This window comes from Bacillus rossius, chromosome 3 (assembly GCF_032445375.1).
Source record: "Bacillus rossius redtenbacheri isolate Brsri chromosome 3, Brsri_v3, whole genome shotgun sequence".
Classification (NCBI taxonomy): domain Eukaryota; kingdom Metazoa; phylum Arthropoda; class Insecta; order Phasmatodea; family Bacillidae; genus Bacillus; species Bacillus rossius.
In genome coordinates, this window is record NC_086332.1 from 123426601 (window position 1) to 123452658 (window position 26058).

The 26058-nt window shown below is 35.2% G+C and overlaps 2 protein-coding genes across 4 annotated transcripts in view; both read right to left on the minus strand.

The window, feature by feature from the left end:
- The window catches only part of LOC134531217 (uncharacterized), a 136493-nt gene that overhangs the window by 15418 nt on the left and 95017 nt on the right, over positions 1 to 26058 (minus strand). For all 3 annotated transcript variants that reach the window (XR_010074969.1, XM_063366881.1, XM_063366882.1), the window contains one exon: positions 9301 to 9441. Coding sequence is in view for 2 of the 3 variants with exons in the window: in XM_063366881.1 (XP_063222951.1) it covers positions 9301 to 9441 (141 nt within the window). In the remaining variant the exon portion in view is untranslated. The remainder of the gene's footprint in view (positions 1 to 9300; positions 9442 to 26058) is intronic.
- On the minus strand, positions 13111 to 24494 carry LOC134529987 (piggyBac transposable element-derived protein 4-like). Its single transcript, XM_063364513.1, has 3 exons — positions 23626 to 24494; positions 22311 to 23484; positions 13111 to 13261 (listed from the first exon to the last, which is right to left on the minus strand). Exons 1-3 carry the CDS (start codon positions 23741 to 23743, stop codon positions 13111 to 13113), a joined length of 1443 nt encoding a protein of 480 aa, XP_063220583.1. The 5' UTR covers positions 23744 to 24494.

Below are 26058 nucleotides of genomic sequence, written 5' to 3' on the forward strand. Positions count from 1 at the left end.
TTTACAGAGTAATCAAAAATAAGCAGTATTCCAAAACACAATTTTCAGAATTTTATCACTTACATTATTCAGCATACTAATGAAAGTATTTGAATGTAGATCATGTATATGGTGAAATATAATAATTATAATATTAGAAGTAACATGTTTGTCACAGAATAGAATTAATTTAGGTCATAAGAATATAAATGCAAGGGTTATACTTGCTAATTATGTATTGTAATTCTCTGAATGTAGATAACATTCCTAGCACAATTAATATTATCCAAGCTTAATTTTTAAAGATTTGTAAACTGTAAATGATTATGGCATATATTTATGCTATTTCTATCTGTTTATATGAAACAGCTATCTTTATTCAGCAGTATTTTTTACAATTTCACCAAGCTGAAGCCTGTTCCATTACGAGGCAGTGGACACAAAACTAACCACTGATCAAAATGTGAATTCTTGTTTGCAACAGTGCCTGCGGGCCTGAGCGCGAGGAAAGGACGTGTTGCTGTAGACTTCGGGACCACAAGTGGTCGTGGGGGCACAGGGGGTGGAAACAAGAAGTTTAGACATTACAGCAAAGCAGAAACTTTTGACACGGTGAGGAACTTGTTGCAACACCCAGGCTAGCAGATATGTATACCAACGTGGCCAAGTGTCTCGGTGTTTGTCAGACTAAAGGCACTGGTGGCCTGAAGGCATGCAGCGCTACCAACAGCCGGCCTGAAGAGCAACAGTGTGACCAGGCCAGTCCCTAACCATCAACACGGTATGGCGGGAGAAACCAGGATCATCAACACATGTAGTTAATGAAACATCCTTCTGGGCGGATCTGGAGAGAGTGGCTGGATCTTAGCTGAATTTGCAGCATGCAAAACTTCATACTGGACCGGGAAGTTAGCCAGACATGTGTTATATAAATTAAAAAATTGAATTGCATGTTACTAACCACTATGTCAAATTAATTGTGAAAATTGATATTATCTCTATTTATTAATAAAAGAACATACTGAAAATTACTAGCAAAAATTGATGTTGTTTTAACTGTTGTGAACATGTGATGAACATAGATTGGTGAGCAGTTAAAAGACGTGCATTTATTTATGTTTTGTATTTTATATTTCTAGATGTGCTCGAGGGGTAAAGTTTTATTACATTATTTATAAATTTTAAAATAATACTGATAATATTATAGGCACAGAAATGCTTTTAAAACAACTATGGCAGCAAACCTAGTGATATGATAGCTAAATGCTTTAGCTTTCGCTGTGTTATAGCAGTCAACACAAATTAGGATTAATATTACTGGTCACTTTGTAAAATGTCATATTCTGTCTTTGTTCACATGAGCTGCTTTTTCGGTAAATTCTGCAACTAAAGGAGTAATGGATAAAAAAAATTGTGGTGTAAAAAAGGGCAATACATGAAAATATAACTTAAATATTACCACACGATTGAATCAATGGTAATAAAGAAAGTTATTTAAATTAAAATAATAATTGAAATTTATTACTTTTCATTAATCATATGTGACAAAATTTCAATTAAAAGCAATTAATAGTGGCACGTAAATTTCGTGAATTGCGATATAGCGAAATAACACCGAAATTAACATCAATTAGCGACAAAACCACGAAATAGTTGTCTTCCGCGAAATAAAAATGAAATTAACTTAAAACCCATGATATTGTGCAAAAAAAAATGCAAGTCGAAAGTTTTCATGTACGCACCTAAGTTTATTCCCAGTTTCCTAAAAAAGAAACGTCTCTCATGTATTGTGTTTGCCATGTTTTCGCTGCAATAGTTGAAGATGCACCATCGCATATGTTTATTACTGAGAAAAAAAAAAATTCCTCATTAAATATAATTGTTATTTGAATGTGCAGTTTATACAAAGTATTAAATAACCGTTTAATCAAGAAGACTGTTCATTTTAGTAAAAATCACGGCCTTAGAACTAAGGCCGTGGTTAAAATTAGAGCTGTAGCAAACAGTATGTATTCGTTACTGAGTAACGGGTGCGGCATCTAGTAACGAGTAATGAAACGTTACACACGAATGCATTTCGTTACTCGCATATTTCGTATGTTTTATGCATGCGCGCGCTTATTCGTTACAAAGAACGATGTTTGTTTATTAATAAAAGTATAATTTGGAAATTCGTCGTCCAAGTTTTTTACTGTTTATTAAAGGTATTGTGTGTGTAGACAAAGTTTTAGATTCGAACAGAAACAACGTAAAGTATTTTTTACAAATTATAAATATGTATGTTTTTGTTTTTTATTATCGCGTATTTTCACATTTTATGGCCTTATCTTAAAAGATACATTAAAATAAAGCCGCTCTAATGAGATTTAATTGTTTCTTGGTTAACAAAAGTTGTTAATTATCAAATATGTTTAATTGTTTATATTCGATTTATTTTTATTTACGCGACGTCATACTGTACGCGTACGAAATACGACTCGATTCGTTGCTGTTACATAACATAGCATGTTATGCGGTATCAGAAGTAAAGAGTAACGATACGAAAGTAACGAGTACTAATTGTTATAGTAACGAATACATACGGGTACACATTTTTTCGTTACTTTTACACCTCTAGTTAAAATACATTCACGTATTCACGATGTTTACGATCTGAAACCTAGTCTACCAACTGCTAAATAAATTATATCTGCCAACTTCTCTAGGCTTTCAAAAACAATCGATATCTGCTTCCACCATAGATGTAAACTCCATAGATACAAGTGTGCTGGGTAATTATGATTTCGGATAGTATCCATCGATTTTACCAAGTAATACATGTAGTATTCTACTAACTTACATCTATGATTTTACTGTGCCATCTTTGTTTTAAAGCCACGCGCACATGTAATATTTTCGGGGTTAAGTGATGGTTTTTTTTATCAATTAACAAAGTATGTGAAGTTATTATACAACGGTACTTTTATGTCAAGCTGAGGAAATTATTTCTAAATATGCCTAAGCCTAAAGTAAACCCTCAGGTCAGGGCCACACAGTTCAAGTGTGACGGGTTTTATGTTACGGACAATATTCTCATGTGCAAGTTCTGTAATTGTCGGTTAGAACATGAACGAATGGATTCTCTAAAAAAACATTTGGAAAGTGATCATCACAAGAAACAGAAACTTGGCAGTGTATGGAAGAGACAAGTATCACTTCAAGAGGCGCAAGAAATTTCTAAGCAGGCAAAAACTGAGAAAGAATATTTTGTGAAGAACACCACTGAGGCCTTCATTGCTGCTGGAATCCCTCTAGAAAAACTTGATCATCCCAGCTTACGGAACTAGATAGCTGGTAACATAACTGGAGGTGGAGATTTGCCTTGTGCCGACACATTGCGAAGGAAATATGTCCCTTTGATCGGTAAGAAAATGATGGATGGAATCAAAGAAAACATCAGCAATGAAGACTTGGTAATATTGTGTGATGAAACCACGGACAAAAATGGAAACTGCGTGTTTAATATCCTTTTTAAAACACTGAAACCTTCATCAGCTCAAGATGTGTATTTGGCCTCCTCAGTTGTTTTGGATACGGCCAATTCAACCACATGCACTCAAGCAATACTTGAAATTCTGAACAAATATGATGTCAAGTTTGAAAACTGTATTGCGATTGTGACAGATTCAGCTCCATATATGAATAAATGTGCTACTACTCTTCTTGGTGTTATTGGTGAACATTTGATCCATATACAATGTTGGGCAAATAAAATAAATCTTGTAGGCAACATATGGCAGCATACACTTAAGGAGTTGAACAAATTTGTCATAAATGTTAAAAGTGCATTCTTGAACACTAGAAAAATGAGACATGCGTACCTGACATTTTTAAGTGAAAGATATAAAGAAGACCCACAAGCAGTGAAATTTTTTCCTTTGCCAGTACCAACACGTTGGAATTCTTGGTTTAAGGCAGTGGTGTACATTGACAAACATTTTGACGATATAATTGCATTCATGAATGAAATGATTGATTGCAACAATTCAGGGGTGAAAGACATAAATGACATGACTCAACATGAACTTCAGGAAGTCAGAGTTCAAGCTTGTTTTGTTGCTGAGAATTGTACAAAATTAACCAAGTTGATAGAGTTGTTGGAAGGGACTTCATTCCAGACATCACACTTACTTCAGTGCAATTTGGAAGACATTTGTACTAAGCTTGAGTTACTCAAAGATGGAATTTTCTCACATGCTATTAAACAGAAACTCTCTGTTCTTCGAACTGTGAAGCAAGCTGAGGTTGTAAATAAACTGAAAACAGCTGTTCAACAATGTGAAACTAAACTGAAAACGCTGATGTCTTCAGATCATGCCAGAAGCATTTTTCATGCTTGCAGTGGAATGCTACATCAGAGACATCTCGTAGGCCAGTCGAATGAAAAAGACATTACAACACTACTGCATAAACTGCCAACTTTCAAGGAATGTAGATTGGAACCATCATGTGTAATTGAAGGTTTAAGGGTCCTGAAGCGAATAACTGCAGAACAGCTTCAAGATCCAAATATCGAGAATGTTGATCTGTGTGAAATTCTCTGTTCTCTCAGAGCAGATTATCCTCAATTTTCAACGTTTGCACTCAAATTGCTGTGGCTGCCTGCATCCAATGCTGATTCTGAGAGGTCTTTCTCAACGTATTCTTGTAATGTTAGTGACCGGAGAAGACGACTTACACCAGAAAATGCAGAAATATACACAATGATTTCTTACAACAAAGACTAAGTGACTTTGCTTTGGTTTTTCTTCAGATATTGTATCTTTTAATTTTGTTTTCAATGAGGCCAACTTAATATAGTTTTTTTTAGCATCTTATTATATCTGTTTTTAATTTTAATATGTAAAGTTGCATGTGAATGTTACAAAAACATTTCTTTATTGAGAATTTAATATAACTTTCTTTTATTGTAAGTGTGCACTGTGTGACTAAAATAAATTTAATACGTTCAATTAACTTATTTATACATTCCAAAAATCTGTTAAAAATATTTTAGACTTAAAACCACATAAAAAAAACATAACAGTGAAATAAAACCGAAATGCTTAACCTTAAAAACGAAATGTGGTAAACAATAAAACCATTTTTACGGAACTCTAGCGATTAATAATGTTTAAACTCACTTGTAAGTAAATTTTTCAATTCAAATAAAGTATTTACTCATATTATATAGATTGTTTTCTTGTTTCAATTATCAATTTTATTTTATTGTTATTACTTAAAATTTTCCTCTAAATAAAAGCATTATCATTCAATAATAATTAAGGAATGCTAATTGTCTGTGAACATTTCATTATGTATAATCTAACTCAAAATGTAAAATTCCAAAACCCAAAATTCATAGCACCTTAAGGTGGTGTAGGAAGTGTAGCACACAGGCGCAGAAGTTGTAGCTAGCCCCACCAGTAAACATGACAACCCGAGGACTACTTCTGGTAATGCCTAGTTACTGCTTGGTTGCACAAGTCACAGACAGTACAATCCACACAATCAAAGATATGTATTATATTTTCAAGCATATATGACAATGATTTTGTGCAGTTGGAACAGCTAAATCTGCTGCTTGTATTATACAACAGTTTGTCTTATGTCACTACTGATGTCACTGTTGCATGGAGTCTGCTGTTCCAAAAATGTGGCTAGGAAAGAGCTATTTCTAAATGACTGAACCATCTGTATCCATGAATATTTACGATATTTCATCATTTCTTGGCTGCAGAATTTTAAAGCAAGATACTGATATCCCCTCTGCTGTTTATAAACTGCCCTCTCTGTTCTCCATCTCGGCCAATATGACTACAGAGTCCTAGTTTCTTACACGACAGCCTTTCTCTATAGCTTCTACACACTGAAATAATTGCCTTAAAAATGCTAAGATTTAACATGGAAAGCACAGTTGTGCTACTTCCATGTCCAAGATCAAGTTTGCCTCTACTCATATTTCTTACTTGACTTAATTGGGCAATGACGTTTGACTTGCAAGTCTTGTGATAATGTTCCCTGCTCTAGCATACACTTGCCAATCCTCTTCTCAATCTTGTGCTAATGTTCCCATTCACACTACCCAAAAACTATGTAACCTGTTCTCATGTGCCATGTTCTCTTACGTGCTAGAAACTATGGTAGTCCTCAACAATGCATATGAATTTTGTTGTAATCTAGATAAAAGCACTTAAGTCACTATTTAATGAATTTTTATGTGAAATTTTGAACATAATGTTTATATCCTTGAAAACCTCTAACACTAATGCATTATTTATGTCCATTGTTGGTTTTACTTGGTACTCAGCAGCTTGGAAAACATTAAAGTAGATGTTTTATGCTACATTTAACATCTAAATGTTACTTTTGTTTACCACTCACTATTCAAAAGAATTCTAATCTAAACATAAATGACAGAACATATTTGATCAAAAGTAAGATTTTTTGTCTCGTAATAGCGCACAGAAAGGCCTTAAACTTTAAAGGGTATCGGACCCATTCATATTAAAATTTAATATATTTCTAAATAATTCATGATAATCGGGCATTCTATGGTCAGGCACATTCTGCAATCTTGATGCTCTCATTCATTCCGGCTGTTGACTCGGCAGCCAGGCCACATTACTGCGCTACTGGCCTTTTTTGTGCGCTCAGAGTCTATCTTTATTGTTACTGTCGGTTTTCATTTCAGGAGTGTTTCCGGTTTTCTAGCAGATTACTTGCCATTCTAACACTTTGCATTACAATTACCACTACACTGATGACTGAAAATTCGGCGTGGCCAAGGTTCTGAACGAGCTGGATTAAAGACCTTTCACGAAAATTATTATTTTTAAAATTTGGTTTTATAATGGTGCAAAGAGACTGTTACACCAAAATATTAAACTACAACTAGTTCTGTCATATCTGTTATAATCAAAAATTATCAAAAATTATCTCAAACGAGAAATACGTAATGTATGTCACCAAAATAGTATCAAAAGCAGAGGATCCATTAAAGACTATACATGGCATGAAGAGTTTTTATGTTTTATATTATAACTGCTGTGAAATAATTTACAAAAGTACAAAAATATCCTATATGGCGAGGATCACTCTACTGTTAAATATTCATGTGACAACCTACATTTCTGACAACTTCTAAACATTTGGATATGGAATTATTATTACTAAATAATTGTGAGTAAAGTTAACAAAAGAGCTCTGCCTGTCAGAAGCACTGTGGAAGAATGAAGCTGAGTTGAAACAACTGCACTACAGTTTAATATTACTTTACCTGCATTTTTCTCCACAGATAATTCAAAGATAATTTTTTATAACCTACAGCATTTGTTATTGTATAAGTAAACATCCTTAGTCTTCCAACCCCCTGTGCCCAAATCACAGCTCAATTTATGAAAATTCTATGTTACAAAAATGTTTTGACACTCCACTATAATGATTTACATTCTCTATGCTGTATTCTTTACATCTTCTATGATACATGCCTGTGATAAGTTTATTTCTGTTGTGAACACATGTGTGATTATTAGGTTACCCGGTTATTACACATGACTAGCTGAATTAATATTATTATGGTTTACAATTGCTACAAATATAAAGGAAATGAACTCACATTACAAGTGAAGCTTTAAAGAATTAGTGAAGTAGACAAAGGAAGTAAAACAATATCTGAAATTACCAAACAGTATGACATTACCTTGTCATTAAAAATATGAGAAAACTGAATAAAATTTTAAGCTGCTCGTAACAGTCAAGGAAACAATTGCCCGAACCTAAACACTAGGACATGGAAGACACTGTAATGCAATGTCATCATGAAATGTGAACTTGCTAATTATTGTGACCTTTAGTTCAGCAAAAGACGAATTACCTATCATTGTGTCTAGAAATTTCAGACATTAAAATCAGCAATGGCTGGCTGCAGATGTTTAAGGCTCGCAATAATCTTGTTTGTAAAACTGTATCTGGTGAAAACGCAGCAGTGGATGATTGGTGTCAGTCTGTGCAACCAATACTTGACCAGTACAGTCCTGAGTCCTGATGTTGTTTCTAATATGTATGAAACAAGTGGGTTCTTCAACTTGTTGCCAAACAAGACTTTGGATGTGAAGGGCCATGGGGGGAGACGCAGTAAAGAACGTCTCACTGTTCTGTTGGGCTACAATCAAACTGGGACTATGAGCTTCCCCTTGTTGTTGGTAAGTAGTTTCAAAAACATCAACAAACTGACATTTGTTGACAAGGCAAACTCAACAGCTTGGGTCATAACCAAAATTTTTCAAGAATGCTAGATGTTCAAACTGGAATGACTCATGGCATGTTAAAAAAAAGAAAAAAATACTTCTTCTGGACCGATGTGCAGCACATTCTTGAGAAGGGCTTCAGTTTTCCCCAAATGACATTGAGGATGCCATGTGGAGTGTTACATCATCAATAGTTGCCAACTACTTCAGGAAAGCTGGTATTGATGCAAGAGAGGAAGTGCAGGCTTCTAGAGAAGCACATGACTGCCAAGTGTATAGATGGGGCCAGCTTCAACAACAGCGCAGTTTCAGGAGACATTTCATGACATTGTGCAGTGGATTATGATGTGGCAATATCTGCAGTGCCTGCGGAGGATGAACTGACATGTGTTGATGCATCTCAGTCTACTGCATGCAAAGCTGATGAAGAAACTGGAGGTGACGAAACTGTAGGTGATGAAACTGAAGATGACCAGGTACAATGTGTACAAAATACCAAGAAGGATGCTGCCAGTTCAAACACTGATGCTGAAGAAACACTAATGGCATTATACAAACTGTGTTGTGGTTGGTAATGCCTATGAAGACAAAACAGTACCTACAGAAAATTAATCTTTTTTCAAGCCAAAATTATAAAATAACTAGGAACGTATTTATGTATGGTACAGAATTGAAAGCCTTTGTTTAGAGATGTAAAATTGATTTAGTGTCAAGAATTTTTGACAGATTACTTAAATATATTTTTAGGGTTATAGTAACATAAATTTTTTTCCTACAAAGTAAATGTTTTGTCTGACAGTTTCAAATTAAATTTATATATGCAAACTTGTTGATTCTTATTTTTCCTTTCAGGTGTTTTTTTTTAAATAGTTTGTTTAATACAAACCTTGTTATTACAAGTGCCCAAAACTATGGTATCTTGAAGTTTGTATTAATGAGGTTTGAAAGTATCTTTTTCACACAAGCTTTGGTACTTGTGTTGGCCTTATGAAAGCACTAGAGTGGTATTTTAAATACCATATAAACTAAGCTTGAGCTAAAATACTTAACTTACCTCTAGTTTGTTCCACCTAGAGCCTGTAGAAGAGAACTCAGGGTAGACTCTGACACACCTGACAACCATTATCGCAGGGCACTCGAGTTTCTTTGTGCTCATGGTTAAGGTTCTCTTCCTCTTTGGTTTTGGGTCATCAGGCTATAAAACAAACAGTCACATATTTATAAAAATTTAATTTTTTACAATGATTAGCATACATTAAAACTGTTTATGACTGGTTGCAATCACAGAATACTAGGTTTTTTTTAATGGTTTTTCACTTTTTATTGAAATACTTTGAATGATACTTAAAATACTTAATATGTGTTATAAAAAAAATTTAGAGTTTACACTTTCTAACAATATTAAAATCATATTTGTATCTATTTCTAGATAAGTGAATTATTATAATCAACTACGTTTTATATAAATAAACAAAATTTCTCATACACACTTTATTTTATTCGATGTAACGAATATTTTTACAATCCAGTTTAGTTATTCTTTATCACATATTTCCAAATAATCAACTCAGTATAAGATACAAATATTCAATAAAATTTTTAGTTTATGTTTATCAAAATTTTAACTTTGTATGAAACTTTTCAAAGCAAAACAACAGTCTTTGCACCACTAATGAGTTTCCTTCCTCAATTGTTTACCACTGTTAGTATTCCCTCATCAGAACATACTTTACAGTATCTTGTGGGGTTGTGTTTATTTTCGGTCGGCAGAATTTTCTTTGGAAAATGGCGAGCAGACAATCGATCCGTAGATGAGAATTATGATTGAAATTATGTGTTGGTATCGCCATACTAAGACAGCTGGTTCCCAAGAGCTTTGATGAAACTTTCCAAACTAGTTTTGTGGCCATTTGCCTGGGTTTTTTGAAATAAATGAATTTAAGTTTGACATCCATTTTATTCCCCATCCATATTATTCCCACCATTTTATTGATTTTCTTTAAAGAGATCATAAAATAGTTATTGATCAACGTCATCAACGTCAGTTTTGTTTATATTGTAGTCAAGTCCTGAGATAAACTTCTCTTCTGTTTCCTGAATTTTGCAAAATTATCTCTAATATAAAATAAAATCATCCCTGGACATAGGTAACATATGTTTCAAGCACACACTGTAGTTTTGAATAATTGCATTCAAACCTGATGTGTTGGAAAAAAAACACAGAAAAAGAATAAAATTCATTCTGTTCATAAATTTATCACTCTTGTGCAATCCTTTCGCTATCTCCACTGCAGCAAAAACCTGATAATTCCACTGGCACCGGTAGCACGCCAGATGCAACTTCAAATGTAAAAAAGTCCAGCATATGGTATCTAGCAGCAACCAATATAACTACGACTGTGGAAAGCGTGCGTGACAATCCAAGCTCGATTTCTGCTCGAACAAGCACATGGAAAATGCTAAATTTAGGATTGAGTGCCGTTCATTGTATTAAAATACTATGCTCGTGCTGAGATGTGTTAACCATGCATATTCCATTTTAAATTAGAGTAATGGGCTACGTTTGACTTAAATGTAAACAGTATATAACAGAGAGGTGGAAATAACTGGAAACAATTTGATAATTTTATCTTGCATATAATTAGAATTTAGCTTTACGCTACACAGGTTGTTCGGAAACTTACCAGAAATATATGTAAGAGGTGATTCGGTAGAGAAATAGAGGTAATGTTAAAGCAAGTCACACATGTGACACACATGTGTCCCTGAAAATCAAATTTAGGAAGAGTATTTGTTGAAAATATTAAAAACTCATTTAAATTAAACTACATGTCTATGAAAATTCAAAAATTCACTGCAGAAAAAAAACCACCACAAAATTACAGACAGGTTCTGGTACTGTGAGATATACAGGGGGGATACAGGCGGTAAGATCACAGTGTTAAGGATTGACCCCTCAGAGGTGGGGTAGGGGAAGAGGCTATTCCTATCCCAAGGGGAAGGGGACACCAGAAGAGGGTGGAGGGGGTGGGAAGCTATGTTATTCTCGGTCTAGAGGCGGCCATTTGTTTCATAGCAACAGGTGGTTTCTTGGGGTGGGCGTGACAGGTGGGTGTCTTGCAAGGAGCATTGTCTGCTGGGGCGTCTGTGAGTCTGCTGTGGTTCGTTCTTTAGGAGCTGGGAGGCGTTGCTGTGTAGTGCTGAAGTTACTTTTACTGATAATAAAAACGTTGAGGCAGCGGCTGGGATATGATCCGGGGGATGTAAGCACGTCGAGGTTAGAAAGCAGCGACCTTAGCCGCTAGACCATGATGTCAGTTGAGTAAAGAAAGAAGGAATATATGCTACAGTATCAGGTATGCCGCCATACACTCACAGTACTAGCTATGATTTAAGCAGCCATCTTTAATACCAACTCTCGCCATCAGAGCGCGCCAGAGAGAGCGCCTGCCATCATTAATACCAACTATCGCCACAGAGTGTGCGCCACAGTCAACCGCAATCTAGTTGTTGTCTGCTGGGACTCCATGCACAGTGCGTGCCAATAATAATTGCCCCTATGCCATTTTATGTATAGTACTAGTTCAGAAAGAATTATATTAATGACTTCACTTAAAATACCATTGTGGTAGATATGTTCATATAATAAAAATTTTTAAAATAAAAAGTTGTTATGTATTTAAAAAAGCATACGTAGGACCGCTACAGTAGTAGGTCACACAAAGACTGTTATTTTATAGCACTAGTGTAAATTCATATACCGCCATAGTTTTTATTGTACTAGGTCACAGATCAGTTCAAAGAGATAACCATCTTTTTTATATAGTGCTAGATGATGACATCACAGTTAAGTTCAAAGAGAGAATGCCATCTTTTTATACAGTATACTAATAGTTCATGTTTAAATACTGACAACCGCCATCTTGTTTTATAGTACTGGGTGATGGTGGAATTTTTAAAAAGAAAGTTTAAGTACCAGAGACATAATCTATCTTGGATTGTCATTGTCTAACACTATAACAAAGATATAGGTATATTTATTACAAGTATGCTTATAGTGCTAGCTTACAGTAATATTTTTTTATACCTAGTAATATTTCTGTATAGCATTTAAAAATATATATATATATATAATTTTTTTTGTATTCCACTTATTGTTTTTACCTATAGTAATAATGTTCTTGATTTCTTATTATATGTAATGTGTTCGCTTTTATTTTTTTTAAATTGTGATAGCTTGTGTTTTAATATATTCCTTAAGTATTATTAAAAGGTCAGCATTATTTTTTTATTGTTTTGCTAAATAATATTATAGTGTCAAGAATACTAGCATCTCTTCAGTTATAGTGTTAAGTCGAACTTCTCTGTAGCTAGCATCGCTGCGTAGAGATGTGCTTGTACGGCTTTCCCCCTTTTGTTTTAATAATAACCCAGACGACCTCCAGCGTAGGGACCGCCAGCCAGCTATCAGCGCCGGATAGCAAAGCTACAGAGTTAAATGTGTGTGCCTGTTGTGCTGCCAACTAGTATTTTTGGCACAATTTTTAATTTGAATTATTTTTTTTTTAATTAAATTATGTCACCAGTTATTCTTTGCTGCAAGAACTTAAATTTGTTTCTCCTCCTGTACACTCCCATTCAACCTTTGTCAGACCTGTCTCCCCAATTTTTCCCAGCCCTAATCCGATTTTTGCCGAGTCGTTTGCCAGTAAGACTCAGCGCACAGATGCCGCCTGTAATTCGCCTCCGATCCGTGACGGAGTACTGCTAAGCCTTGCAAGCTCTTAGGGCAGGCCACTTTCAAGACATCGCCTGACGCGAGCACTTCTTGACATGTTCGCGAATCATCTTTGCCAAAGTATGGTCACGCCTCCGGGTCCTGTAGAGCATCTTTCCCACTGTCATCAGCAGCACCCACACCCCCCACCTCTCCAAGTTTTCCTGGGAACACTGGCCCAGAGCGATGACCGGCCACTAACCCCGGCCAGGGTCGGCCTCTCCCCAAGGCCACCACACTAGTCCCAAATGTACATGCTTATGCCACCTGGGGGTAGAGGAGGGTCGAAAAGTATCAACCTGATACTTTGTCACTGATACGCACCTGTATCAGGAACGGCAAACGAGTACACTTGAAAAGTATCAGAGACTTTAGTATCAGTTCAGAATTCACCTGGAACAACACCACGGCCAATGAGCGCAGTACCCGATCGCAGATGACGGTCACTTGGGCGGAGCTTGTGAAAGGGGAGGGAGCAAGAACGATGAATAAGGGATAAAGAAGGGAAAGAATGTAGGGGAGGAAGCGCAGGGGAAGGCGTTGAAGCCTTGAAGGAGAGGCGCAAAGCGATATTGTTACAAGCAGGGCTGCCACTCATGGGTTTTTCCACCCAGATCTGGGTTTTTCCAATGGTGTTTGGGGTTCTGGGTTTTTAAATAATGAATTCCAACAATTCTAGGTTTTTTATAATTTTAATTTTTTTTATACCTAAAACAATAATAAAGGTAGTAGCTACTGTATCTGTTGCAATATCTGTTTGATAAATGCAAACAAGTCTATGTGTTTCACACACAAAAATACATATAAACACAAAACTAGTTTTCAAGAAGCTAAGTCGAATATTAAATTAGACACATTCTTCAAAGAGGCTTGCAGAACACAAAACCAATGCAACAATTAACCTTCAAACCAATCTTGTAGAATCAGACTCTGAATAAAGACTAACGTACATGATGCAGTTTTATAAAAACAATTACCGGTTTAAAGAATGCAGTGATGGTGTTTGTTTTGTCATGTATATATTTGTAGGTTTTTTTATGATATGTGCTGGTCCAAGAATTACTTATACAGCCATTTTGCTGCAGTGTAATTTTCTTGTATTGGTTGTATTTAACCGTTTTCAGTCTTGTAAGGTAATTAATTGTTTTATATTAAAACCAGTTATGTTTATATTTTTGAATTAGTACGCAAACATTTTCAACGATAGCATTTTAGACGCATCTGGGTTTTTTACCCATGTGTCTGGTTTTTTTTGTAGGTCATCTAGGTTTTTCATGAATATCAGAGTGGCAGCCCTGGTTACAAGTCGTTTTGTTTATTGTCCTACTTCAAAGTACGCTCAGTGCGCAGTGCGTGCACCGTCTCGTTCAATAATAAAACTAATGAAATTTTAATATTAAAAAGTACATTAATACAAGATATTATATTTATATTTGTGCACCTAACAGCTATGAAAATGCAAATAAATTCTCAGTTGACACTAATAACAGATGTAATCAACATATGGACTTTCTTTTTTCGAAAACAATTAGTAACTAGTGTTTCTATACATTAAAAATTCACGATTTTATCAAAAATAAAAAATAAAAAAACAGATAGGTACATTAGTGAGCATACTATATCAATGTTTTTTCAAATGTTTCTTCAGATTAGTCGATGATTTATAACTCAGTTTTTGTTTACACAAATTACAATTAGCAAACTCATTATTTTCCGTGAAAAAATTCCACACAAATGAAGTCTTTTTCGTGCACTTATCCATTCCTTATTTCACTATAAAGATACTAACTACAAAGCATGACAGCCTGCAACATGGTGATACACGGCCAGGACGAACTGCAGTGAATGTTGAACTGATTGATACTGGTTCTATCAGGCGGGCATGAGAGTATCAGAGGTAGAGAATTACCAGGCGTGATAAATAATGTATCAGATTCTCCTTCCGGTCGCACGGTCTGCGTACGCGGAGCTTTGTTGCCTCCTGGGACCGTCTGATACAGAAGTATCAGAGACTTGTAACATGGTACAATGCTGTATCAGTATCAGGTTGGAACAGATACCGAAAATTGCTGTCACAACCCACCTCTACCTGGGGGTAGTTTTGCGAATCACTTCCCCTGGGAGTTTGAACGCCCGCTAAACGCCTGCCCTCTGGCGTCTCCCGCAGTAACCAGTACCCCGTAGTTCCTTCCCAGGCCACCAGAGCGCTGGCCTAGTCTGCTCCATAAGCTAAATGCTGCTAGCGGCCGCCTCGCGCGAGTGGACCTCTACTCGGTTCAGCCACACCTCAGTAGGTCACGCTGACATCGGCAAGTACCACCAACTTCGAGATATCGAGTCTCCTTTTCTTGACAAGCACCTCGGTAATCTTCGGAACCTTTCGGTCTAAAAGCAGAAGCCTCCCCCCTTTCTTCCTTTAACATCACCTTTTAATTACGAGTCTCGGCCGCCCCAAACTTACTGCGCGCCGCGATTCGGGACTGACTGCTCCGTATCTACATCGTCGGGACGCCTCTCCGTTTTTCTTTAAGATGTGATCAAACTAGACAAGGGATGATTCCCACAACGGTAGTGTTTAGGCGTTAGTCAGTCCGTATAGATCTAGCTCGCAAAAGTAGTCATGTATAAGTCATCGTAAACAATTAATTTTTATATCATGAAACATCCGCGGCGGTTTCGTGTGCTCAACAACCAGGCAAATCCTGGAAGACATCAACCTGTTTGGTGAGTTTCTACTACCATTACTCCTTGACCATCATCGTGACTTGAAGGCATTTTCTGCCAATTTTGGCAACTGTCTGTGAATCAGTTCAGTCCTGAACATATGTGTTTCGGATCTGTTCACAGACAGGGACCAAGTACCGGACCAGGGTACAAGTACTGGGTACTTTTCCAAGGACCAGATAAATCTCCACGGGCCGGATGACTAAGGCCCTTTGACGTCCCGTCAGCTGTTCTACTTTGCCTAGCAAACTTCAAACCGCCAGCCCTTCAGTTTTTTAAAACCTTTTCGGACTAGCATCCAACCACGACGTTTCTCAGATCAGACATACAGATGCTTCCTACGACTCTTTAACATGTTTATTGTCACGAACTTGATTGAAATTGTGTTAATTATTATAAATTATTATTATTATAATTGTCTAATAAGGGCTGGTACATTCTTTCAATAATGTGATTTTAAATTCATGTTGTATATGTTTTCTGTTAGTAAACTTATATTATATACTCATATTATATAATAGAAAATAACCAAAAGTAGAATAAAAACAGAGGAACTAATGTCTGGACAAAATCATTATTTTGCCTACTGAAACCAAAAGATCCAAGAGTTACCCCCAGTCATCAGGAGAGACTGATGGGGTGTAACATAATGTATAGTCTTTCAATTAATATTATTTAGAGGTAAACATTTATCCCAAGTTAAATATTTTTTCCACACTTAAATAATACGTGTGCCTGTATAGCATTTGGCATACAAATGTAATTTCTCCCAAGTTAAATATTTTCCTCCCATTTAAATATTACGTGTGTCTTCCAGACAAAAGTAACATAGCAATGTACTTTGATAAGGCAGTAACCGAGAAATCTGTTTACAATGCCTAGCTATGTGCTATTTAACTTACAGTTCTAGTAGTGTCAAGGAACTCGCCTAAGCTTGGAACACATTTTTAAAAAAAGTACAACCCAGTGATACATGAAGTTAATAATCGCCGAATGCATGAGCTTGGTGTGTTCATTCTATATATCAACATACAATATGGCTGTTATAAAATAAAACACTATGCTTTAATGCAAAAAAAAACATGTTATTAAAAACTTATCACGCAAAACATAACAATGTGATTGAAAAAATCAATAATATTAACAAAATGCTATAGCAGTGTATGCGACAGATACACACATACCTGTCACGAACACAATACAGCGGAATGTAGATAACAAAAAGACTTCTTTCTCGCCAATCACAGAAATTAAAACCCCAGAAAAAACATAAACAATAAATAAATCAAAAATAACCTGCAGTGTAAACTACCTTGAAATAATAGAACACCAATCCTCTCAAGAAAAGACACGCTTATTGAGACAGCAAGATGCAGAGTAAAATTCTAAACAAAATTAAGAGAAATAGAGAAAATTCTTCTCAATATAGGCTTCCATCCCTATATGTAAATAGGAAAAAAATAACACACATTACAAAACAAATGTGGAAACAAAAGAATAAATCAAACTCAATAAACACAAAGCAGTAATCCAAACAACACCATCACCACCGTGAAAAAACAACTATATACATTTTAAAATAATGTTAATGGAAAATAATGCCACCCTAAAAATAAACAAGCAAAACCATCGAGAGCAGGCGACACTAGAAAATAATAACAATAAAAAAAATACCAAACATAATCACAAAAAAGTTAATAAAAATACTAATTCAGTAACATATTGAGGAAATAAATAATGCTGACATGTAAGGATGAAAGCCTCTATTCCCTAAAAAAAAATTAAACCAGCCTTCATTTTATATTTAAAAAAATATTGACCTATCTACGGAAATAAAAAACAATACAGCTTCTCTTCAACATATAAAACTACCACACTCTCAAGTCAGCGTATATACTCCACCAAATGGCATGGCTCGAGAAATCACAACAATACAAATAAATATCAATGACCATAAATATCTACAGCCTCAAAAACTCAAAATGTGCTATAATGCAACTGAAACATAAGAACTGTCTAGCATATACACAACAGGAAAGAACAACCATATCACCAAATCCATGAATAATGCAGGGAAAGACTCGAAACCAAGACCTGCTGATTGCGAGAGCAGCAACCCTTTCACCCGCAGCACCCCACTAAAGGAACAAGTTATGTCTCTACAAGGCTGTGTAATATATTGAAGCACATGCGACATGAAATTAGAGGCCTGTGTCTATCTGAAAACAGGATGTATTATATACTGAATCTCTCCCGCTAGCGGGAAAAGAAAAGAAAAACACCCAAAGCGCACGTAAGACCCTTCTAAATACAACATCAATGAACGTTAAATTTTCTTAAATAAAGTCTCGTGAATGCGCAAAATGAACGTTACAACACCAGAGACTAAACCTGCTATATTACAATTCCTTTGTAAAAAGAAATAAGACGCACATACGAGTCTTTAGTGCTAGCTCAGCTACTATACATTCAATAATAAATAAAACCTGGCATAGTAAAATGTGTAAGCATAAAGTATTATAGTCATTAAATAAGATACTTTGTAGGAAATAAATATTACTTGTTACAGGCACACATTGTTACTAAATAAAATGGTCTGATTAATAATTATGCTATTAGGTAGATTGTTAGCTCTGACAAATTTCTCCACAATAAATACTCTTTAAAGTGTGGTTAGAACAGTCTTCATCCTTACTAATATTATAAATGCGAAAGTAACTCTGTCTGTCTGTCTGTTACCTTTTCCCGGCTGAACGGCTGAACGGATCGTAATGAAATTTGGCGAGGAGATAGATTATATCCTGGGGATGGACATAGGCTATCTTTTGTCTAAAAAAATAAATTTTAAACGTGTTAAAAAAATATATCTTAATTTTATGTAATATGTGTCCTAGATATACAAACTGTTAGTGTCATTCCTCTATGTCTGCCGAGCAACAGCTTTCAAGCCATTACGTTACGTTTTGCTATTGTAAGGAACTAAGTAGAGAGTAAGAAAAAAATAAAGATCTTGATAGTTTGTAGTGTTGCCATATTTGTTTCAATTTTCAATACCGTATATTACAATTTAAATTGCAGAAAAAAATCATGTTTCATAGACACATAAATAGTGAGTGTGTGACATTTCTCTATGTCCACGAGGTCTCACCGCGTCAATTTTCTCCTTCGGGCGAACCCGTCTGCATAATTAAATAAACAGCTTTTATCGTTGAATGATTTCACGATTTATTTCATGAAAATCTGCTCTCATAAAAAAGTTAGTTTTATAGACATTCAATATGTCTCTCTCTCTCTCTGAAGATCAATCTATGAATCGTTACAAATTTATTTCCTTTATTTTTTTTAGTTTGATTTGATACAATATGATTTCACTAAAAATCAATTTCTACCCCTTCCTATTTTCATTTCCACATTACGAAGTTTCACTTCTTCCACACGGAGGGACTCCACGCAATATTTTTGCATGCAATAAAAACTATTTTTTAATGATGCCAAAGAAGTATAACTTCTCATGCGCGTACCTAAGTACACGCACCCATTTTTTAAATTTAATTTCTTCTATATATATTTTTTCTCCCTACCTAGGGCACTCATAATTCTTTTAAATTTCACGTGTATGTTTTCAATGTCATTCGAGTTGTACAATTTTTTTTTTGTCAAATTGGTCATTATTTATTCTTTGTTTCATTTTGGAAACACACGTATTTTAGGTATTATGACAAATAAAAAAAATTAGTTTCACTAGCATTCTTAGGTTTTTATTGTGTGGATAGTTTCAAGTTTAATATTATGTAGGTACCCTACATAAATTCTTAAACTTATAAATTTCTTCGAAATTTATTCATAGGTTGCTAGGGCCTACTAATATTTTCTATTTGTCAATATTGTTATATTTTTTACAGTACCTACTTATTTGCAAGGAGTTTGGTTTAGTGTTTATAATTTATCTGCTGAGCGTCAAGAGTCTTAGGGCTACTGAGACCGAAGACCAGAAATATTTATCAATTATGTAATATATTGTTGAAAAATTTGAATTGTACTATTTCAGGAAAGTTGATTTTTTTATTTATTAGAATAGTTACGTGTAATTGCCATCTTCCTTTATTTCATATTAAACATTATGTTTGGTTGAGTGTGAGATAATTTTATTTATGTATGTTTTAATTTCAATTAATTACTTATATAATTATATATTCTTACCTAACTACTTCTATTAAATTTCAGGCGGATGTTAACATTGTCATTCCAGTTGTATAAATTTTTTTGAGAAATTAGTTGTTATTTATACTTTTTGTTTCATTTTGGACCTTTTTTTTATACTTAATTCAAAGATTTGTGGTGTGTACAGGGAGTGATATCTCTATTGATTTGTATGCTCCTTTGGATAAGCGGAATATTGCCACCACAGTTTTACATATAAACCAATCCTACAAATGTTTTAAACATTATGACAAATAAAAAATAGTTTCACAAACATCCTTAGTTTTTTTTTGGTGTGTATAATTTGAAGTTTAATATTATGTATGTACGTAAATTCTTAAACATACAGTTATTTATTAATTCATTTAGATAATTATTCATAGGTAGGTAATAAGCTTTCTATTTGTCAATATTGTTATTATGGTAGATAGGAGTACAGTAAATGCCTACATTCTTATATTCCTTTATACCTCTTTCGATTTGGAGTGTTTCCGAGCCATTCGGGGTCCTCAACATAACCCCCCCCCCCCCCCAGGTGGTTAAAGCCCCAAAATCTCGAAAGTTAAAAATTTTTTTTAAAAATTTATCTCTTTCGATTTTAAGTGTTTTCGAGCCATTAAGGGTCCTCGAACCCCCGCCCCTCTCTGGGAACAAAGCCCCAAAATTTCTACAATTTGTGATGACCATATGTGATATTGCAGTACCGAGTGCGTTTACACATCCCGCAATGGTGACACTTTCTGCATGTTCCGATGATTTTAAGTGTACACGTTTGGCACCTTTCTGTGCCAGCACTGTCTGTTGATGGTGAATCGTCAGGCGGCAACCTTTCTCATCCATGTTTGTATATCCGCTCAGGATGACTTGCTAGATGAAGGTCTTCATAGATTTGACTGATTTTTGCAAAGTGATCTGCCACTATAAATGTTATGCTATGAATGTTATGCTAAACATTTTTTTTTTTAACTCGCTGCTAGATGGCGCTGTAGCGCATCAACTTCTAAACCTTTCAACCGATCGCCATGGGTAAACAGATAACCATAGGTCACAGATACACAAACAGTAATTGTGTCATTTCTTAATGTCCACCACTATCCATTTTGCTGTAACTCGTGGACAATATATCACCCGGTGTTCAGCCCGGGCAAAGCCGGGTACTGCAGCTAGTAGTGATATAAGAAAGAAGAGTGCTAGTTCCTGGTTATAGACATATAATTTTATTTCATTAATTAAATAAATAAAAAAGTTAAACTATGTATTCTTGTAAGTAGAAAGACCACAATTTTAAATAACTTTCAGTTATAGTATTAAATTTATTCATATACTGCTAACTCATTTGAAATAGTCATACAATCTTTATTAAATATTTATACTAAATTTACTATGTATTTATAAAAAAAAATTTAGTGCTATCCACACCTCTCTTTCTCTCGTGACATATACATAGTGTGTGTGTGTGTGTGTGTGTGTGTGTGTGTGTGTGAGTGTGTGTGAGTGTGTGCGAGTGCGTGCGAGTGCGTGCGTGGGCGTGCGTGCGTGTGTGTGTAATATTATACAAGTCTTTCATTCTGTTCAGTATGAATGCCTATAAGAATATTGTTAACACATTTGAGTCTGCTGCTTATGACTGGTTTAAATCACAGAATACTAGGGTTTTTTATGGTTTTTAATTTTTTTTTATTTAAATAACATATATGGTACTTAAAATACTCTCTACATGATAAAAAAACTTTAGATTTTACAATTTTTAATACAATTTAAAACATGATTTTATCTCTTTTAGTTACTGATAATTTATTTTTTATAATATACTATGTTTTACATAAATAAAAAAATTTCTCATACACACTTGATACTATTCAATGGTATGATTTTTATTTAAATCCAGTTAAGTTAACATTTATTCCACATTTCTAATTAATACCAATATATGAATACGTAAATAATTTTTATTTGGTTATGTTTATGAAAATTTTGATTTAGTATGGAACTTTTGGAAGCACCCTGGCACGCACAGAGCAAAGCCACAGTCTTCGCACCACCAACGAGTTTCCTTCCTCAGCCGTTTTCCACTGTTGGCTTTGCCTACATCGGAACATACTTTACAGTATCTGGTAGGGTTGAGTTTTTTTTCGGTTGGTGGAATTTTCTTCGGAAAATGTCGAGCAGACAATCAATCTGTGGATGAGGATGATGATGATTGAACATCTGTATCGGTAGCACCATATGAAGCCAGCTGGTTCCCGAGAGCTCTCATGAAGTTTTCCAAACTTGTTTTGTTGCCATCAGCCCTGGATTTTTTGAACAAAATGAATGAATTTATGATTGACATCAAAAAAAGGAGGAAAAATTTTTTTTTCCACCATTTCATTGATTTTCTTTGAAAGGGGTAGTAACTGAGTAATTGATCAACATGATCAACACCAGTTTTGTTTATATTGTAGTCAAGTACAACATCGGGTTTGGTTTTAGCAACTAAGCCACCTCTGCTTCTTACAGTGACTTCACTGCATGTGGCTTTGTGCTTTGTGGAGAGGCAGTACACATCACGTGTGTCCTTCCACTTTACAGCCAACAAAGGACCGCACCTGCGAAAAATTGCTTCACCTCTTGCAAGTTCTTTGCATTTCAGTTCAGGTGGCAAGCCTTTGCGGTTTTTTTGTACCGTACCCACAGCCAGGGTTTTTAACTTATAGAATAATGTAGGACTTGAATAAAATCTGTCCATGTAAATTGTGTGCGCCTTATGAAAATAATCATGAAACAATCTCCGGACAAGACTCTCAATAGAGTTTTCCACACTTCCAGCACCACCAGTATAAACCTCACAGTTTAGGACATATCCTGTATTGGTGTCACAAAGAATATATAACTTTATACCATACTTATGAGGTTTATTTTTTATATAAACACGGAAGTGTAAACGTCCTCGAAAAGGACACATTCCTTCATCAATTGTCAGGTTTTCTGATGGATAAAGACAGGCCTTACATTGACGGACAAAATGATTGAAAAACGGCCTGACTTTATGTAGAGGGTCGTGATTTTCTTGTCCTCTTGGTACGTAAGTAGCATTGTCATTTATGTGTAACATGAATAATATTGACCGGAATCTGTCTCTGCTAAGGAGACGCCCAGGAAATGGAGTGTGCATTATGTTGTCATTTGACCAATAATCTGTTATCTTGGGTTTCCTGACTAAGCACATGTGAATGATCACTGCAAAGAAGTAATATATTTCTTGAAGCTTGACAGTAGTCCAACGCTGCCACATTGAATTTAGTTTCAATTTTTTTGCCCGTTTCATATTGTCAATCATTGTACCTGCATATTGATTTGTTTCAGTCTTTATATTTTTTATGACGTCTGTGCCAAAAAAATTAGAGAAACAGGTAAGTTCATCGGAAGTTTCATCAATGTCGATAAGAATGCCAGATGCTTCCTCAAAAACCGGCAGCTGTGGTTGGTTGGCCATTGATACCCAGCGAATGACTCCAGGTTTTTCATTTGCTGGTAATCGTGTTCTTGTATTGGAATCTGAAACGAAAATCATATGTTTTTTACATTGTTTGCGTAATTTTTTTACTTTTACGTAAATGTGAAAAGAAAACGATTACCAGCTTATAAAGAAATTCAAAGGCACAAAAATGTAATATTTATGAAAGCTGGGTAACTTACCAGAAACGTTACTTGTGCTAGGTTTATCCGAGTGGTCTTGTCTATTCGCATTGCTCAGCTGCGCAATGTGGACTAGCGGAACATCGTCTTCATCTAAAACATAATGTGACATTCGCATTTACATGTAAGGGTCCAAGAGCTAATGTAAAATATCTGCAATACACAAGGGGAAAAAATACGAAGCACTATCAGTACCTGTATCAGGTGTCTGTGATGGACGAGCTTGTGAAAGTCCCGTTTTCTGTGTAAAACTGCTCTTCTGTTTCCTTATTTTTGCAAAATCTTCATCTGTAATAAAAAAAACATCCTGGGTAAGATATGTACAAAAATAATAATTTTTATACATAGGTAAAACAAGTTTCAAGCTCATTCGGCAGGTTTTGAATAATTGCATACAAACCTGATGTGTCAGAATATTCAGACGATTGTTCATACAAAGAATCAGAACTGCAGTTATCAGCTTCTGAACCAGAAGCATAAAATTCATCATGTTCAAAAAATTCGTCGCTCTCGCACGATCTCTTTGCCATTTCTACTGCAACAAAACCGCGGTAATTCCCCTGGCACGATGAAACACGCCCGAAGCAGCTTCAAACGTAAAACAGTACAGCAGATGCCATCTAGCGGCAACCGATAGTACTACGACGACTGTGGAAAGAACGCCCGGCAATCCAAGCCCGTTTATCGCTCGAGCAAGCACATGTTAGTCCATGAAAACGTGCGCTCGAGTGAGGCTTGAGCGCCGTTCATTGTATTAAAATACTATGCTCGAGCATGGACCCGAATGTGTTAACTTACCTTTGTATATACAAAGTATGAGTAGTGCTAGATAAAAAAATCTCTCTCTTTATAAAGATAGAAAATATTATTATAGCGATAGATGAATAATCAGAGCTATGTATAAAAATTACAGTCTTCATACTAGTAAATAATAATTAAAAAATATACCGGGTTAAATAAAAAATATCTGTTAGAAAAACCTAAATAGATAAGTATTACAGGGGTGCAGAAAATGTACAGGGACCAATATTTCCCCAGAACACCATAATTTGATTCAAAATTTCCCCTAAAACTGCGTAAATTTTCGTGTACGGTAATGGACAATTAAATTATGTTTAAAATTATGTACCGTCATTAAAATTTGAGTTTTGTTACATATTTTACACTTAATTTCATTATGAAAAATACATTAAAACATGCACTGTTTTCTTAAGTCAATCATCTCCGAGAAATGGCAGCCTTCCTCTCTCTTTGTGAAGTTTGTCAATCAACTTCGAAGTGTTGTACACCTTGAGACGAGATGCTGAAGAAAATCGTGTAAAATGGTACTTTCCACCATGGAAATGCCTGTCCAAAGATTCTTTTAACAGCTGTGAAGCCTTGCGAACTGGAGGTCCATTCCAAGAAATAAAGAATTCATGGAACAGAGTGTCAAAATGAATATTCCGATTATGGAGGTGGTTCCCAATAACTGATCCTACTGATTCACAAACTGCTTCACTACATATTTTCATACAGTTCTCAAGCAGATAAATTATTTCAGGAATGTGAGCAAACACATCAGGGTTAGTAAATGCTTCTTTTATTACTGTGTTGTCCTGAACGATTAATTTTGGTTTCTGATTTTCTTCTAAAGAATCGACATTTTTGAAAAATGGTGTGTTTAAAAGGTTGTTTCTCAAACTATTAAGTTGAGAAAAAAGAACCTCACTGTCTAGCTTGCATCCTCTGTTTTCATTGACCCATGCAACAAGAGTTTCTAGAGATTCCTTAATTGTAGGCACAGCTGATGTATCTGGAGGGCATGTCAAGTATTTGCTGCTAAAACATTTCCTCATATTTTCTACTATTGGTGGTTCAGTAATTCTAAGTGCAAGTTTTTCAAGAAGTGTTACACAAAAAGTTGCTAATTTTGTTCTGGAAAGTTTCAAACTTTCTTCATCTGATGCTTCGTCCTCCTGATGCGAAGTCTGGGAACGGCTTGATCTAAGACAGTCTGGATTAACCAACAGACAATCTTGATATACATGGCATTTTAAAGAGTCAATTTCCTTTACAAGAGATGGAAAGTTTTTTTCAGTTATGCACCCTTGTTTCAGTTCCATTACCATGTCATTAGGGGGGTTTATCATGCAATTGTAATAATCAAAGATTGTCCAAATGCAAGTGTTTACATTCTGAGAGGTACATCTGAATTCTGTTACAAGCTCCAATATATCAATAGTCCCAAGCAGTTGATATATAAAACTAGGACTGGAAAAATTATTCAGTTCCAATGAGTAATCCTTGGCTTGAGTATTGTTGCCTTTCTTGATGCATTCAGTGCGCTTCTTTTGTAAGTCTATAAAAAACAACTTGAAGTCTTTTTGGAATGTTTGATAAACTCTTAATTCACTCTGAACAAAACGAGTTTCCTGGAATGATTTTGGATTC